At 40.0% G+C, this 19251-nt stretch overlaps 2 protein-coding genes across 2 annotated transcripts in view; both read right to left on the bottom strand.

The window, feature by feature from the left end:
- Positions 1-6832, bottom strand: part of LOC306882489 (dynein axonemal assembly factor 9-like) — a 33506-nt gene extending 26674 nt beyond the window's left edge. The window contains exons 1-13 of the mRNA XM_079437143.1: positions 6675-6832; positions 4759-4838; positions 4508-4633; positions 4260-4384; positions 3769-3865; positions 3576-3682; positions 3335-3412; positions 3137-3238; positions 2767-2822; positions 2526-2661; positions 2252-2333; positions 2132-2168; positions 1971-2055 (exon numbers count right to left, since the gene is read on the bottom strand). Of these exons, the coding sequence (XP_079293269.1) occupies positions 1971-2055; positions 2132-2168; positions 2252-2333; positions 2526-2661; positions 2767-2822; positions 3137-3238; positions 3335-3412; positions 3576-3682; positions 3769-3865; positions 4260-4384; positions 4508-4633; positions 4759-4838; positions 6675-6751 (1188 nt within the window). The 5' untranslated portion in view covers positions 6752-6832. The remainder of the gene's footprint in view (positions 1-1970; positions 2056-2131; positions 2169-2251; positions 2334-2525; positions 2662-2766; positions 2823-3136; positions 3239-3334; positions 3413-3575; positions 3683-3768; positions 3866-4259; positions 4385-4507; positions 4634-4758; positions 4839-6674) is intronic.
- A 6854-nt stretch (positions 6833-13686) lies between these two features.
- Positions 13687-15452, bottom strand: LOC306882552 (complement factor D-like). The gene is made up of 5 exons (XM_079437272.1): positions 15277-15452; positions 14979-15123; positions 14461-14605; positions 14081-14341; positions 13687-13974 (listed from the first exon to the last, which is right to left on the bottom strand). The coding sequence occupies exons 1-5, from the start codon at positions 15326-15328 to the stop codon at positions 13825-13827; spliced, it is 753 nt and encodes a 250-aa protein (XP_079293398.1). The 5' UTR covers positions 15329-15452; the 3' UTR covers positions 13687-13824.
- Between the last annotated feature and the right edge of the window lie 3799 nt (positions 15453-19251).

Raw genomic sequence — 19251 nt, forward strand, 5'->3', positions numbered from 1 at the left:
TATAGTTATTTTTCTAGCTGACTGATGAGTTTATGGACACTGAGTGGTTATTCTGAGGTAAATGTATTACAATGCAATGTTTACAAGCTTTATACATTTCCTCAGTTTGAAACACTGAATGAGCTTTTACATAAAACAGTTGTAGCCTACTATAGGCTTTCTTATTGCCTACCTTTTGATCATGTTCATTTCATAGTAGTAAATCGAAATATATAATGGGTTCACTTGCTGCTTTAACTGAGGTGCTAAAGCGATCGCGCCTGAGCATTAAGTGCCATACTCTCCGCTCGCGCGATCCGGACGCATGCACGGACCGTGTGGACGCGGGGTACTGGTGTTTATATTACCCAAAGTGTGCGCTTGTGGTCCGCATTAAAGAGCACCCAAACCGCATCATTTGAATTTCGTAGCATTTTAAAGCTGATACTTTGTTGTTTATTAAAAAGTAAGACAGCACAAAGCTTTTTGCGATTACTGGATGGCAAGTGCGCTTCAAATAACAGGAAGTCCATGCATTAACAGAACACAGCATATAGACTAAGATCTCGATAAGAAGATCGACCGGACAAGTGTAAATGCATCTGGTTGTTGAAACCACATATGGTAATTTTACTCCTCCCATAATATTAAAATAATAGACGTGTGAGAGCGTTTTATAGGCTATATGGCATGTTATAGTCAGATATGACAGCGCAATGCAACAAGCATCACCGCGGATGAGTAGCGGAGTATTTCTTCAGCAAGCGACGCGCAAACTGAATGAACCGGAAAGTAAGCCGCAGACGCTCAACACACAATCTTCTTCATTAAAAGTAGCGAGACTAGCCTATCTTTCCAGTGCTGATGCCGCGCGCTCTCTTGATATTGAAATTAGCTGATAATTAATTAAATTATCCATTGCTTTCATTGACGTGAACTCCGTTATATTTGCATATGAAGCGGGAATTGAAGAACGGATTTATATCCGTTTTGCGAAGACACATTTATGTGGCCAAGTGTAAATGGGGAAACGTTTTAACAAATCATATAGATATCCGATCAGAGAAAATGCATGAAGTGACCAGGTGTAGCCTAAACAGGCCCTTTCAGGTCTCTCTCACTGCGTTCAGCAGACTGTGTGCGGCAGAGACGAGGACTGTTTGAAACTCTTTTCAGTAAAACTTTGATGCGCATCGTCTTATGTAAGTTTAATACGTGAACATAACAAAAGATGTGAGCGCAAAACAATCGGGAAAAAAGTCCTTTCATGCAAATTATATATAGTCGCCAGTGGCGACCTCAGCAAAAACTTCACTCGCAAATTAATATTTTTGGTCGCAAATGCGACCATTTTAGTCGCAGTTTGGAGCCCTGGTAGGACTATATTTTTTTTACGCTGCCAAACCCCACACGCCAGAGATCCAGCACGGTGCCGGAGAACTTTAAGCCCTGTGTTTTTTATTATTCATCAGCTGGAATAAATCTTTCAGAAAGTAATTCCAGTGAAATAATTCTTCTGTGTCATTATCGTTATAGTTCTGGTATGGTGCTGTCATATTTACTTTTGTTCACCAAATTTTAACAGGCAAAATCCAATCAATTTAATAGGAATCCACATGATTTAGAATTATTTGTGAGGGTTTCCACAAGTAGACAAATTCACCATGTTGACCAACAGAAAGCTACTTGGTTTTACAGTGATTTCTGTGTGAATTGCGCTTAATGTTTCATTACACCTGACAATGGCCCCTTTTTGTCCATAAAACTTCGCTAATGGGACAACACCTTTTGTGATTTTAAAACATTATGCTTATAGTTGTCGGAAAGCTATTTCTGAAATGAAACTTTTTACCCACATTTACTTCCTTTGCCTTTCCCATCTTAAGTTGCCATTTTATTTCATTTGTAAATAAGCTTTACTTTGAATGTAAACCCTAAATTGATGTTCATCACAGTTTTACTAAACAGGGCCCCTTTGGTGTAATACTTACCTTACTAGCACTGGAGTTGATGGAGAAACATTTGATTCCTGCTAGTACAGACTGAACCACAGCTGAGTAGATATGTGAAAGCAGCCTGCAACACAACAGGTCTACCTTTAATACCAATCCAATCAGCAAAACACAGTACAGAGAGCAAATGGAGTACTTACTGGAGATCTGTGCCCTTCTGCTGGGTGTTGTCATTTCCTGTCGGATCAAAAAAAACAGTAAACTTATGACAGAGAAAGTAAAATTTATTTTGTTAAAACATTTTCTAGAGACACACTTACCCAAGTATGGGACATGTGTGCTTCCAAAGAAATAGGTTCGAGCACAGGCTAGGGGGCCTTTAGGAGCCACACATTGCAGCAGCTGTGAGAGAGGTATAAAAAAACACACATATTATTATTATTATTATTTAGTAATTTAGCAGACGCTTTTATCCAAAGCGACTTACAAAAATTGGTAAAATTATTCAATTGTTTTATTTAGAAAAATACATAAAGTAGAGGATTTCATCTAAGTTGAGGTTTCAGTCATCATGCCGCTGTGTGGCGCTCTCACCATGTGTTTGGCAACACCCCCACCATGGCCAGTGTTGCGAACCTGGTGGCCTTCAGAAGGGAAGGTGAAACAGTAGTTCTCCAGATCTTCCTTAGTTGAGTGGCTCCCAAACAACACAAACGGCTGTCTGCTTTTACTGGCATACAAACAGTGTAAAATTCATTACATGCCTTACAAAGAGAAATAATTCCTGCAGAATGTCTTTCTTAGAAATAAGAGCTGCTGTATCGTATGTAAATACCTCTTGTCTGTGATATTGCTGGAAATAAGGCCATGCGAATAATATGTTCTGAAAGGCTGAAAAACACAGAAAATGAGATTAAGCAGCATAAAAGGAATCATATCCAACATGTTATTTTCAGTGACTGTTAAAGCCAACATGAAACCACAATAATAAAGAAAAAACATGCAGGAGATGACTTCATACAAGAACAGAGTAAAATTGAAGTTGCAGTCAATTGTGGAGAACTACAATGCCTAAACAGCCATTTAACTATTAGTTAACATTTCCCAGCTCATGCAACTTAGGTGATGTCATCTGAAAGTAAATAAACCATCTTTGATTTCATTTGGACTTTAAATTATGGTAGAGATAATATTACAAACAGCACCTCTGCAACTTGGGCCTCTGACAGCTCCTGCATGGAAAGTGCACTCTCGATTTCCATACTGGAGAACAGACAGCTCCACTGTCTTTCAAAATGCTGAAGATCCTGTGGGAAAGTATCACATCCACTCTTGTGTAAGAAAGAAATGTGTGCATGGGCATTTGACAAACAATCAAGCTTCAAAATATACAAGTGATTTACCTCACTGAGAAGGCAGTCCAGAGACGCTGGGTCCAATCTGCTGTAGACTTGCCAAAGTCTCTGACTTACATCTGTGAGCTAGAAGATGCAAGAAATAAACAGTTTTGGTGAAGGATACAATAAAAACAGGTGTGTTTGCACTTACACTAGTATCAGTCATATTATACAGCATTCATGATTATTATAAAATGTATGTATGACCCATAAATCATGTAAAGGTCATAGAATATGATTACAATACCTTATATTTCATGGTGAAAAACCCTCCAGCCCCAATTCCTTCCAAGGCAAATGCCTGAATGATGGGCCATTTCTCCAACATGAACATGTCAAACTTCTGAACATGGCCTATGAACAATACGGATCAACTGTAAACATTATGGTTAAAAGTACAATGCTTTTGCAATGCCTTCATCAGCGTATCACATGCTTACCATGTGAACTGTAGGGAATTCCGATGCATCGGCAGTCTTGAACCATGGACACAAAACTTGAGATTTTAAATTCCTCCGCGACCTCTTCATCCTCATACTGAGAGACAGAAAATGAGAAGAAAACAATGAAAATAGTAATCAGATGAATATGTGTTTGTTTTTTTACATGCTTTTTACATTTAGATTATCTCTGCCATCATCTAACACTCAAAGTTAATATGTAAAAGAATGAATAATGACAACACTTAAATGTAATCTCTAGCAAAATTAATATTTTATATATTTTTTATTATAATATTTATATTTTATTACATTATTAGACATATAGACAACAATTGTTTATATTATATATAGTCAAAACAGTATCAAATTTTAATATCTGCCATCACATGAATATAATTATCAGCCTATTCTATCAGCTTGAATTTAAATATCGGTGCATCCAAAGTAGAGATGTGGATATCATGAAAAGCAGTGCTGTAGATAATTACTTCTGTCTCGGTCAGACAATGAAGCTGCAGATTCCTCCAGTGAGATACATAGGGAAGCAGGTACCCATAATTCACTGGGTTGCAGTATAGATGCACACATTCCGCCTTAATAAGGATGATCACATCTAGGAATAAGCAAACATGCAATCAAATATATGTACAACAAATACGCTCATTCCAGCCAAGAACAACTAATTGCAATGGAAGAACTCTTTTAGTGAATATGAATGCATATGTTATTGTTGTACCATCCAGCACTTCCTCTGGAAAGTCCTCTGGGATCTGCTCCATGTCAAAATGGTTGTGTTTATACAAGCCGCAGAAAAGGTAGCTGGCCAGCTCGCTGCAGCCTTCATTGTAGCGGCTGTCAATACCTGAAAAATCAAACACAGCATATTACTTACAGGTGGCTCACTGGAGCAAGTCATCGGCACCTGTCTCTTTGGAGTAAGGATCATATGAGTGAAAGAGCACAGGTGATATTGATTATTTAACTCACCCAGGGAGCAAAGGATGCCATCTGGAGCTGTATTAACATCATCCCTTAGCAGAGCCTGGACTTGCCGTAAACGGGAGCAGCTGCAAGAACAGCATTGCATTACATTCACTGAACATGGTACAGGAAATAACAAAACAATACAATCCTGCATTACATGAAATAGGAAGTAAGGACTCCTTATAGGACTCGTGCAGAGAAACAGTTCACAAAAATTAAAATTCTGTCATTATTTATTCACCATCATGTCTGTCCAAATCTTTATGCAGCTCTTTTACATACAAGGACACTTAAAAGTGATCAAGGGCTGTCAAGCACCAAGGACACCATAAAAGTAGTATATATGGCTCATTCACTTCACCTATATCCCAAGTGTTCTGGAGTCATGTGGTATATTTATGTAAGGAATAGATTCAAATTTAAGTCATTATTAACTAATAATCTTCTATACCAGAGAACTGAAATTTAATTTGCAATCATGCACAGATGAAAAAAAAAAAGGCCAAATGCTACTGCTTCTAGTTTGTACTGTAAATAGTGGTGATGGGTGCTTTTGAAACACTGATTCATGAATTCAAAACATTTACAACTCTTTTTATTTTATTTTTTAAATCTATGACACGTTATGCTGTTTTGAGTTTCCTAAAATTCTGATGATTGGCACTGATCTGGTAAAAGTGTGTCTGATAGTTTTAAATTATTTTGGGTTAGTAATGTAGGTTCAGTTTTAATTAAATAAATGTTAATACTTATGCATGTATAATAAATGTTAATACTTATGCATGTATAATGCAAAAAGGAGGATGATAGTTATGTTTTTAATTGCTCTAGTTTGCCAAGGCCTGCCTAAGGACACACAAACAAGCACAAGAACACAATAAAAGAATACAGATCATACAGGACATTTATATTTAATAATATTTAATATTTGTAGATTATATTTCATATTTAGTTTATACTTTCATAAAAACATTTGCAATTGATTTGTGAAAGGTGTCACTTAGTGGTTACTATAAACTGTTGCTTGGACAAATCTGAGAGGATTCTTCAAAATATTTAATTTTCTGTTCCACAGACAAACCAAAAGTGTAGGACTGAATTTTCATATTTGGGTGAATTATTCATTTAATATTATCAAATAATGTGCAAAGAGTCCACATGCATATTTTCTTGCAAAGAGGCAACAAAAAGGCTTTTTATTTGAGAATGTTTGTGAGAAACATGATGGCCCTCCCTCCATCCCCCAAATCCACCATATTCATCATTGGACATGATCTCATATAATGGCAACGCTTATGTAGACTACAGCTATACAACGTCAAGATCAAATTTTTTTTTACTGTACTATTTATTTTCATATAGGTATATTCAATGCAATAGGTGTAACTAAAATGGATGTACAAACAAACATTGTATTCAGTGAAATGAGATATGTCTGGACAATTAATTCAAATATCAACGGTCATACTGAATTTACCATTGAATTACCAAATGAAGAAACGACTGATGTGACGTTTTATATCCAAGGCATAGCAAAATCTAGATCTTTAAGTTCATATTTAACTAAAATCCAGGCGAACGGATGTTTACATTCTTCCCGTGCTGTCACCGGGAGAAGTGTCTCAGGGGATCAGAAATCAAGCTAGGATAATGTTTCACACTGAGGGGTGGACGGGGGCGCTCGACAATTAGTTGAACGACAATTATCTGCTAGCTAATTACATTTGTATTGAATAACTGGTAATATTAGCATCTTATTACACGGATATTTCTTATTTTGGCACGATGTCTTTAGATGGATGAGGCGCGCGCGGACGGTTGGTCCACGAGCCTCAGTAACGGTCATTTCTGCTTGGAATAAAAACATTGTGCCTATAATACAACCGGCACGAAAATAAACGACGGAAAATAATAATTACCTTACGGCAGCGGTCATTATAGGATATTTGTTTTTCCTTATAGCAGCCATGGTCGTTGTTTGGTATTTAGAAAGCATTTGGAGATCTGTCACTATTTCTATTGCTGTTAGTCTCCATAGTAAGCAACCGATTCACTGTAGGAGAGAACAACAGACTGGAGCGCTTAGGAACCGCGCATACCATCTTCTCAAGGAGGGGGGAGTCATTATTTTCTTATTGTGTTAGAGATGAGACAGCGTGCCATCCCCTGATGGAAATATCAACATTGTTTGTTACAGTTATTTATCTGTTTGTCATAAAAAAAATGTTTGTGAACACATTTATTGCAAAATCTAAACAAAAGTATGATACATTTGCCTCCTCCTCCGCTGCTGAGGTCGAAGGAAGAAATATGACCAGTGTCTCGTGCAATCCTCGAGCAATGTTATTCTCGGTTAAATTTTTTTTAATGCGAATAAAACAAACAAAAAAACGTTTTTACGCAGCAATAAGGTTTCAAGTTAAGAGTGGTTCCAGTTCTTAAGATTGATCCGCATTAATAATATGTGTATATTAATCTTATAAATTAGGTTTATAAAAGAGCATATAAATAGTGCAATCGACTGCTTATTTTACCAATTGACTCAACACGTTTCTGTTTGAAAATCTATCCTAATTGTATAGCTCATTTTATACTGTGTTGGCTGTTGATCAGCCACTCTGTTTCAATAACTAAATTGATCAGTGGGTTTGTTGCTGGTCAACCAGCTAACCAGCGTCCATTAACGGGCCCTGAGCACAAGGGTGAAATATATTTTAATTAAGCACATGCAATTGTTTAGGAAAAATACTGCTATATGCAGTCTATTGTATTTTCTATAGGCTATTTGTAATAGTTTTGGTTTGTTTTATTGTCATGTGCTTCAATTTGTAATGCCACGTTTTGTGTTGTGTGACATTAGCTGTTGAAAAAGGCTATTATGCATTCCATTGGTGTTATCATGGGGATTCTTGCCATGTTTATTTCTCTTTCCTTTTTTTCTCTAATCTGTCCTGTGAGAAAGTTGTAAGAAATGTCCTGATCCTTTAATGTTATCGAAAATATGGATTGTTTGTGGGGCTGGGAGATGAAGAACCACATGCAACATGTCAGTGTAAAATTATCAACTTATTTGTGTAGGTCTGAGACCAGCAAAAATAAAAAAACAGGAACTTCGGTAGATGGCTTTGTGTGTGTGATAACATGAAGATAAAGACCTGGCAGGCAGTTTGTAGAACTTCCCTTATTATTCCCTGCCAAAGACCAAAACAAAGACATACTCGGACAAACACAAGCCTTGAGGCCAAATTTGATCCAGTTTATTGTTACAGTACCTTTAATTGGCAAGCACATGCACTTTAGGTGATATAAATCTCCCTTGAGACCATATTGGGACCCTGGTAAAGGAAATGCCCTGCATATATGGCTGGGTTAAGTCGCTGAGCAGACTCAAGTTCACCTTTGCGTCTACCATAATTGACTAGAAAGAAAACATCTTTACTGAGCTCCTCCATAACATTTTACTTGACATGTTTAGTGAACTTGACTACTGCTCCAGAAAACAGGAACACAGCCATTGGACAGCATTCCTGCACTGGACCCTGAGGAATTGACTTCCTTTTATGAAGTCTGTTTTCACTGATTTAGACTGTAATACCAGCTAAGCATCACAACTAGCTAACACAGTTAACCAAAATCAAATGCCAACCATGGCAGCAGCTGTGCAAGTTCAAGACCTCTAACTTGCTTCCCTCATCTGACAATCTTTGCGAAAAGCATGACATGGTTGAAAACATACATTTGGATGGCAGGTCTTCTGTTGCAAATGTACAGTATGCCTCTTGAAATGCCTCCTAGATCCTGGATAATGTGTTATAGGTTCTGTAAATACTGCAATATGCACTTACCGGCCACTCCATTAAGTATATACATTGTATTACATAAACACTGCATCATATATATTTGCAGTATTTCATTGCAGGTTTTGTATAACACACACACACACACACACACACACACATACAAATAAACACACCAAAGTTGAACAACAGAAGACTAGAAAAAGCTAACAATAGGAAATGCTCCGGTTACTCACGTAACCTCGGTTCCCTGAGATAAGGGAACGAGCGTTGCGTCGTCGTATTTCATTGACGACTGCTATGGGGGGAACTCCTGTTTATTCTTTTACTGAAACCAGATTGGTTAACATTTGTGTACTGCACGAACCAATGGCGCTCAAGCCCACCAGAAGGGGCAGAGCCGACTGCTACAGGAGTCGGCCCAGTGCGCCATTTCATCAGAATCAACGACTGAAGCGACAGCCATCAATTCACGTGCAGCTATGGCACGGCCAGTTACGCAACGCTCGTTCCCTTATCTCAGGGAACCGAAGTTACGTGAGTAACCGGAGCGTTCCCTATCGAAAGGGAACTCCCGTTGCGTCGTCATATTTCATTGACGACTGCTATGGGGAGCGCATCCAGTAGCGCCGCGCTATAAGCAGAAACAGAACTAAGCCTGCTCAGCGAGCTCAGCTCAGGCACACTCAGAGTGGGCCTCATGAGTCCAAGCTATAAGAGACCCGAGAAGTATCTATGGTCTGCTTGCCATAAGCCTCGTCCACCCGAAAGGAGAAACGAGCACTGAGCTGATAACACCCGTGCCTGCAGGGCAGGGACGCCCAAATTGTAGGATCTAATAGGGTCGACGGCAACAACCATCCGGCGGCCGCACAATCTCCCCAATAGAGATTCCATTGAACCACGCCCAGGAAGAGGCCGTTCCTCTCGTGGAGTGGGCCCTCACACCTATAAGGCACTGTATGCCTGCTGAGGTATAGGCCAGGGCAATAGCCTCTACTATCCAATGAGATAGCCTTTGCTTTGTGACTGGCAGCCCCTTAGAGCGGCCTCCAAAGCACACAAAGAGCTGTTCGGACTGTCTAAACGACTTAGAATGCACTCAAAGTACACTCGCATTGCCCGGACCGGGCATAGTAAGTTAGGTCCCTGCTCACGGTCTGATGCGGGGAGTGCTAGAAGGGAGATAACCTGGGCTCTGTGTCTCTTTGGTACATAGCCGCTGCGTGGCCGGAGAACGACCTTACAGTCATTGGGCCCGAACTCAAGACAGGAAGCACTGATAGATAGGGCTTGCAAGTCACCCACTCGCTTGATCGCCAAGGCCAAGAGTAGAGTGGTTTTGAGCATCATGATCCTTAAGCCAGCTGTTTGAAGCGGCTCAAAGGGAGGGCCCTTGAGGGCCCCGAGGATAATAGATAAGTCCCAGGTCGGTACAGTCTTAGGACGAGGAGGATTCAACCGCCGAGCGCCTCTAAGGAACTTTACAACCAACCCATTTATGCCAATAGTTCGGCCTGCCTCGGGAGAATGATTCGCCGCGATAGCTGCCACATAGACCTTAAGCGTGGAAGGGGTCCAGCAACCTTGTAGAAAAATAAGCACGTGGGACACGTCGAATGAAATTGGATCCTGGTTACGTGCTAAACACCAGTCGCTGAAGATTGACCACTAAAGAGCATAGAGACGCCGCGTGGACGGAGCTCTAGCCTCTAAAATGATATTGGCGACTCCCGTTGGGAGTCGATCAACCTCCTATCGAGCGGCCAGACATGAAGGCTCCGCAGTTCCGGCTGGGGATGCCAAATCTTGCCTTGCGCTTGCGAGAGAAGATCTCTCCTCAGTGGAATTGACCACGGTGCTGCTGCCAGCAGCTGGATCATCTCTGGGAACCAGGCTCGGTTCCTCCAGAGGGGGGCCACAAGGAGGAGAGAGCATTTTGTTTCCCTGATTCGCCTGATAACCTGGGGTAGCAGGGCGATTGGACGGAAGGCATACAGACGGGTGTTGGGCCAATCGTAGGCCAGAGCATCCCGCTGCTTTTAAAAAATAAGAGCTGCCCATAGCAGGCTACCCATAGCAGTCGTCAATGAAATATGACGACGCAACGGGAGTTCCCTTTCGATAGGGAACTGAGGCAACACATGGGCTCACCAAAATTGGACAACAGAAGATTGGGAAAAGGTTGCTTTGTCTCATGACTGTAGATTTCTGCTGTGACATTTAGTTGGTAAAGCAGAATTTGGTGTAAAAGCATGAATCCATCCTGCCTTGTATCGATGGTTTAGTTCAGGCTGCTGCTGGGGATATTTTCTTGGCACACTTTGGGCTCATTAGTACCAACTTAACACTGTTTAAATGCGACAGCATACCCAAGTTACTTGCCATGTCCATATGACCCACAGTTCACCGTCACCAGATCTCAATCCAATAGAGCACCTTTAGGATGTGGTGGAATGGGAGATCCACATCATGGATGTGCAGCCGACTGTGTGAAGTTATCACAGACAAAAATCTCTGAGGTACGTTTCCAGAACCTTGTTCAGTCTACACCATAAAGAAGTAAGGTGCAGTTACTTCTTTAGTCTTATTTGCAAGGTGTACATATGTATATTATTTTTTTATTACATTTTAAAAATGTAAAGTGTGATTTTGGACATTTTTATTCAGAATACAAAAGTGTACAAATAATTAATTACTCTTTGTAAATAATTTCAACTTTAGCAGAACTTGACAAAACAAGGCATGTGCAGCATCATTATGTAAGTACTGTTTAATTTCCATGTTCACTTCAGATAAACACGATTCTTGTAGTGGGCCCATTTCCAGAGGACTGGACATACTTAATCTCTACTCTTACTGGAAGTGGGGAAGACAAGAACCAGAGCCAGCAGGAGGAGTATATTACCTCAGTACAAAATGAGGTAAATTTATCAGACTGCAAATAAGGGTGCTTATCTCAATAGAAATACATGAGAGAGTAATATTATTTTAAATCATTGACACATGCAGGGTTTTTTGGTTTAATATCCATAAAAGTCATTTCTGTGAAGAAAAAGAGGGGAGGGAGGCAAAGGTCTGGCTGAAGAGCTTTGGAGAGGAGGCAGTAATATTCCTTGTCATCCTGTCAATAAAATCTGGTTATCAAGAATTTATCAAGAAGAACTGGAACATGTTGGGTGGGCATTTGGCCAGGAGCTTACAGAGAATGTTTTCCTTTTCATCCATTGTAACCACAATGCAAATCTATTGAATCTAAAGAGTATATGTGGCCAACAGCCATGGCCTGCTGCAAACAATGTAAATTTCCTGAACACTGTTAATTATAAACAGGTTGAGGAGTTATTATCTGGCATCAAAAATGCTTGCAGCCTCATAGGGGTTTTGCAACACCAAAAACTGAAAAATACTCTCCCCAAAAGACCTGGCATGGGCTATTTAAGTTAGAGATAGTAGACATAAGCACACCGATGTGTGTTGAGAGGTCTGTTTAAGGTATTGTTTTGTGGATAGATTCCGTTAGGACCAGCCGTTAGATTGAACTGGCATGTCATATGTAAATAATAGGAACAACATTGTGTTTCATAACTCAGATTTAATGAAGCACTTCAAAAGTCTTGCATAACACGGTAAGCAGTTTATCATTGCAACATATTAGACTCGAATCCACAAAAGCGTAACATCATGCCGTTGAACTGTAAGAACATGTGGAAATATTTTATTTATCTATCAGTCACACAGATCACAGCTCTTATCAGCTTGTAGTGAGTCTCACTGCAAAAATGTCTTCTACTTCCTCCTAAAATAATTTCTTAAAAATGCTGATAAATTTGATACGCATCTGAGTAAATGGAAGGTTTTAATTGCTCATTTGTTTCAAAATGGCAAATACTGACTAAATAGCTTTTGATATTGCTCCTGTCTATTAGCCCAGTGAAAGGGCGTAGAAAAATTAGCGCGTTAACGCAGGCGATTCATTTTTTCAGATTAACGCGTTAAAAATATTTAACGCAATTCACGCTGGGAGGGGCTAGAGTTGGCCACCCCATTCACAACTGCTGCCTCTGTCACTATTTTCTTGAAAATGATTGCGATTATTTAGATGCAGAACGTCTTTATGACCACATCAAACAGGAGACGTTTCAGACGCGCCAGGCGGGGGTCAAACGAGCGCGGAAAAGATACTGTGCTCGTAGCGCACGCTGGCTTCAATCATTAAAAAAATTCTCTCTTTATGTTGTTTGTCCATTGTACATTTGAAGATTGAATGTGAAATTATTGCAATATAAAAGTATATTTAAAAACTTTAATGTTAGGTTGGATTAATCGCAATTAATCGTGATTAATTTGAGAAAAATGTGCGATAGTTCTTTTTTTTTAATCGATTGACAGCACTAAATACAATATAATATAATAAAATAAAATTTCAGAAAAAGCCTTTTAAAGCCACAGACTATGAAAGAGTCATTGCTTGTATATTTTCCATCTCGATTTTTCTAATTCTCTCTACTATGGCATTAAATTGTCAGCACAACCACAAAGGATTCTGTCTTCATTACATTGGTTGCTTGTCTGTTTTGGAATCAATTTCAAAATTACATTTATGGTATTAGGTTTTTGAATAATTTGGCTCCTCTTCCTTAAAACTTGATGAGTTCTTTTGAACCCATAAGAAAATTACTTGTCATCCGCAGAATGAAAAGCAAACAAAAAAGGTGATCATGCTGTTAAAATAGTAATGGATCCAAAACTGTGGAATGGCTGCCTATAATCATTTGTGTGTTTAAACATGGTAATGTTGTGTTATCTGGATATTGTTTGTAATACTGGTTTATGTGTAAAGCACTGTGGTCAACTAGTTGTTTTATGATGCTAACATAATGTATTATAATATAATTTATAATATAATATAATATAATCAATATTATATGTAAGCATATAATGTGTGTGCATAAAATGGTATATTTGGCCTGGAAGAATTAACTTGGCCTCATTGGGTTGTCTATTTCTATTGTCTATCATATGCTATTGTGTCTCCTCACAATGAATCATTTAATAGTGGTGTTGATGACATATTTGAGTGAAAATTAAATTTTTTGAAAATGAACAAATAAACAAGCAAAACAACAGTAAGTATATTTAGATATATGTAGAAAAGTTTTTATTAATGTAGAAAATAGCAATACATGTACATTGCCAACGACAAAGAAAACTGTTATGCAAAGGATTCTGCAGCTTGAAAAAGCTTTCTAGGATTAACTTTTTTTTTTTTTTACTGAGTCATTGTACTGTCAATCCACTCCGTGTAGTGGGAGATGATTGTGTAGAGTCCAGGCTTTTTGCTGGAGCCACATTTCTTCCCTCCATTAGAAGTTATTCCCACAGCAATACCCTTAAATAAGAGAGGACCTCCGGAGTCACCCTAGACCAAAAGACAGCAGAAATGAGAGAGGTCATGTATTAGACGTTGTCTTTACAGTGGTCATGTTAATTTTGAAGTGCTTTATGAATCATTGCAGTGAACTTACATCACAGGTGTCCTTTCGTCTTTCTGCAGCACAGAGCATGTTGTTTGTGAACTTTGTTCCATAGTAGTCACCACGGCCACAGAGCCATCGCTGCATGACTTTGATGCTGAGCTCTTGCAGTTTGTCTGGTCGTCCTCCCAGGTTGTTCAAGGAGCCCCACCCAGCCGTTTCCACAACATCAGACTCCTCGGGGTCAGACGAACTTTCATGCTGGAATTTTACTGGATTCACTGCGTCGCTCTCAGTGATTGGCTTATCCAGCTGTCAAAAACAACAGCATATGAGTCGGTAATAATGACGGTCTGCTGATGAAAAATGTTCTATTTATATACGCATGAACAGACTGATTTTCAGCTACATGATTGGATCACAGTGTATACCTTGAGCAGGGCAATATCATTGTCATAGTTGCTTATACTGAAATCAGGATGGTTGTAGACTGCAGTGGCTTCAAAGGTTTGTTTAGTGTCCTCAGCATTAGACAGTGAGTTAGCACCCAACACAACCTTAACACCAGATGTCCTCCTGCAACACACAGGACATTTATCATTTTGCATATAAAAAAATATAATACAGTTTTTCTGAAACAAATGCTTAAAACAAACCACAACTAATCTACACTCTCAGAAAAAAGGTACAAAAGCTGTTACTGGGGCTATACCTCTTTAAAAAGGAATACTTTTGTACCTTATTCACTAAAGGGTGCATATTTGTGCCTTAAAGGTACCTCAGTGGCACATTTTGAAACCTTTTGAAAAGATACAACCCCAGTGACGGATTTTGTAAGTTTTTTCTGAGATTGTAGAGACTGAAATTGTGAAATATTTGCTGCTGAAATCATTTTAACTTTGCATTGCAATGCTGTCAGACAGATCACTATTGTCGAAATGTTACATACCCGTCCTGAAAGCAGTGCGCTGCACTCATGACCCACTGACTGGAGATCAGAAAGCCACCGCACTCATGTTTTCCATTCCACTGAAGTGAAGCCATGTACGGACGAGAGTGTGCAACAGCCTCTCTTCCTCCTGTGATGCATTCACCTGCACATAACACAATAATGTGCAATAACGTGAGAAAAACCTGATTAATCAGACAAAATATATCTGTTCAGTGTTTAAATGTAGAAATGCTCAACAGAAATGCATATTGTGTAGCATAAATGGATTTAAGTACTGATAATGAATATTACTCACCAGTCTGAGATGCTGCATAAAGCAGAAAAGCGGCAAATATCAGTCTATTCATAGTGAACAATCCTTGTCTGTATAATTCTGAGACTGAAGACCAGGGCTGAGCTTTATATAATGCCCAAAAGAGAGCGAGAGAGAGAGGGTGTGTGTGGGTGTTGTTCTTTCTGCATTCTTTTCCCAACCCCACACCACAAGATAGAAAACAGGAATATGCCATAAATCTTCCTCTCCTTATCTTTTCCTTTACATCTCTATATCTGTTTCACTTTTACTTTCCTCTAAATGTTTCCTTTCCCATTATCGTGTCTATTCTAAGTAAAGGCAAGACAATAAATGTTTGTAAAGTGTGAAAATGAAAGAAAATTGGGAATAATGATTTTCACATGTATTTGGATCACCCACATACGCCCTGGCCGTATCAATCAGAAGTGAGCAGTACCCTTATTTCTCAACCCTCTTCTACATATGCCCCCCACCCCCACATCAGTGAGATGTACTTGGTGATACTATCAAAATAACGTACAAAGTTTCCTGGAACCTTCATGGTCACTGACTCTTGAGCTTCCAGCTTATTATTAAAAAGAACATTTTAATAATCTGAAGAATCATTTTTCAGTATAAAGAATCATTTGTGCATTTGAAAGTTTCCACGTGTATTAAAAGTTTTTCATGGAACTAGATGCCAAATATAGCTGCAAGCAGCAATGGCCAAGCACTCTTGGCCATCTCAAAATTAGGAGCTAAGCATAGCATGGAGCACCAGACCAACTGCAGAAATGAGTAATTGAAGCCATATTAAGATTATTTTAGTCCAAATGTCTGAAAAATCATTAAAAACTACTAGTAATAAGATTGAATGACTTCTCACTTTTGACCAACAGGTGGCACCGTCATCAAATCGGTGTGGTGTGTTCTGTGCGAGGTGACAATGGCACACACAAAGTTTGGTGTCAATATGCCAAAGCATTGCAGAGATACGGCCTCAAGTGTCATTTTGGCATCATGCATCAAATTCAATGCTGTGGTATGTGAAAACTGTTTTGTCCATAACTTTTTGTCAGCATGGTCTGAAGATGATATGATTCGATTTTGGTAGGAGGAGTTAGAAAAAGTAGGTTTTTAAAGAAAATAAAAAGGGCAGAGAGGAACTTTGGCTGACTATGGCAACATTGGTATCACTGTGCTCAGCATGACCCAAGGGATCTATTAATATCAGTCTCATTACAATAGGCAAAATTCACAGAAAGGTATTAGCATTTATTTGACATTTCATTGTAAATTTTGACCACAAGGTGGCACTGTCTCAAAAGCTTTTGAGTACTTTCAAGTCATGGTCTCCATGGTACATATAAAGTTTTGTAATGGTACACCAATGCATTCGTAAAATATAGCATTTTATATCATAATACTCTATTACAGTCAATGGAAATTTCATGTTTTGTTCAGTTATAGTGCCACCAAAAGGCACAATCCCACCTAATTTTTTACGTGTCCTGAGAGTATGCCCATACATATGTGTGTCACATTTGGTGAAAATATCTAATTTTGTTTTGGAGTTATAGACATATTTATATACGAGTAGATGAAAAATGACTGACTGTTGACTTTGTTTGCAGTTTTGTGCCACTTAATATAAAAATTTTGGCAATTGGGCTTCATCATATTCCTGGGACGCTAAGTTTCCGAATTTCCTAAGGTGGTTTCGTGACGATCGGAGTAACGGTTTCTAAGATATTGGCACATGTTTTTTAAGCGCTAAAATGCAACACTGCACAAACCATAAGCCAAAATCTAGCAAGTTTGGTATCGCTGGACTCGGCAAGGATTCCGGAGTCTAAAAATGCAACTCTCGTGAAAATAAGTCAACCCCACTCAAAGGTATAAGCATGTGAAATTTTGATTTTACCACTAGATGGCGCTGTTTCGAAACTTCTGAGACTCCTTCAGGGCATCGTGCTGATGACCCATACCAAGTTTCGTAACGATACGTCAATGCGTTCATAAAATATAGCATTTTACTACAAAATTCAAAATGGCCGACGCCCAAAATGACTGACATGGGAAAATTGGATATGGTTCGACTCGGCATAATGCACCAAATCTAAAGAGACCAGTTTCTGATTTTTGGTCAAACCAAGTTATAAGTTATAAGAAAAAATATAAATTTTTCGTATCTCCTGACAACTAGGTGGCACTACGCCGAAATACTGCAGGTAGCCTCAGGTCATGCTTGTTATAACCCACACCAAGTTTGGTCTCAATACGCCAAACCGTTGCGGAGATATCGCCTTGCATCCATTTCTGCGTGCTTTTCGTAGAATTTGTTCGCTCATTATTTGAAAACTGCTAAGCAAATCAACTTGAATTCCATAACTTTTTGCCAGCATTGTCTGAAGTTGGTCTGAGCCAATTTTGGTCAAAAACGGATGAACCGTTTTTCGTCCGTTTTCAAAGGACGAGTTTGAAAAAGTAAGTTTTACAAACAATTGAAAATAGCAAAAAAACTAAACCTTGCTATTTTTGAATTTTGGACTTCATTCGACTCGGCTTGAGCCAAAGATTCAGAAGAAACTGAATTTTTATTTTGTGGCTTATGGTTCAAAAGTTATTAGCATGAACATGAGTGAAACTTTGGACAAGTGGTGGCGCTAGAGAGTTTAAGTTAGAGACTCAACAGCGCTGCTTCAAGTCGAACGCGCCTTTTGATCGACGCTGCAGCCACGGTCACATGTGCCATCAAAGTACCACGAGAGCAAAACGAGACCAGCCGCCGAGGTCAGGTGCTGCAGTTGCTCAAAATCGGCTGCGAGTGTCATGATGTAATGAAGAGGAAGCAATCGCGGTTAAAGATGACAGTTTATTGTAGCGGGATGAAAACACAGACAGAGATGTTGCAGGGCTGAGTGACGCAGGAACTGGATGGGCTAAGCTGGAGGATGGTGAGGTGAAGAGTCGGGTCCGTGTTGATGATGAAATATCCAGGCAGATGAGGAACACAGAACAACCAACGCGGGACAACGACAGGAACATCCGACGGCAACAGCGAAGACACGAGAACTGGAACAACGCAAAGACAGCACGGGAAACATCCACAACGATCTGACAAAGGACAGGAAAAACAGATGAGTATTTAAGAGGTGTGGTGACGAGCTGCAGCTGGCCTCGTAACGAGGCACAGCTGCGTCGCTGATGATCGGTGACAGCTCGACCACACCCACACACACACACAACAAACGCACATGGTACAGGACGAGAAGGAAACAATGAATGAGCGAACCGTGACAGTACCCCTTCCCCTAAGAACGCCTCCTGGCGTTCCCAGGTTCTCCTACCTGGCGATTGTAATCATCGATCAGGGAGTGATCCAGTATGTCTCTCGCAGGTACCCAACTTCTCTCCTCTGGACCGTAACCCTCCCAGTCCACCAAGTACTGGAATCCGCGTCCCCTCCGTCTAGAGTCCAGTATACGATTTACCGAATAAGTGGGTTCCCCGTCTACGAGTCGCGGCGGGGGGGGAACCGGGACTGGCGGATTAAAGGGTGAATGAAACACGGGTTTGATTTTGGATACATGGAAGGCGGGGTGAATTCTCCTGTACACTGGAGGAAGTTTGAGGCGGACTGTCACCGGACTAATGATCTTGGTGACAGTGAACGGGCCAATGAATTTGGGAGCAAGCTTATTGGAGACGGAGCGGAGAGGAATGTTCTTAGAAGAAAGCCACACTTTTTGACCCACGACGTAGACGGGAGGCTTAGACCGGTGGCGATCGGCTTTAGCCTTGGTGCGCGCTCCCACTTGGAGTAGAGTCTCACGGGCTCTCGTCCAAGTGCGATGACACCTCTGGACAAAGGCGTGAGCGGAGGGAACCGCGACCTCGGATTCCAGACTGGGAAAGATAGGTGGCTGGTAACCTAAACTACACTCAAACGGAGACAGGCCCGTGGATGACACTGGTAATGCATTGTGGGCGTAC

Source organism: Barbus barbus (assembly GCF_936440315.1).
Source record: "Barbus barbus genome assembly, chromosome: 16".
Classification (NCBI taxonomy): Eukaryota; Metazoa; Chordata; class Actinopteri; order Cypriniformes; family Cyprinidae; genus Barbus; species Barbus barbus.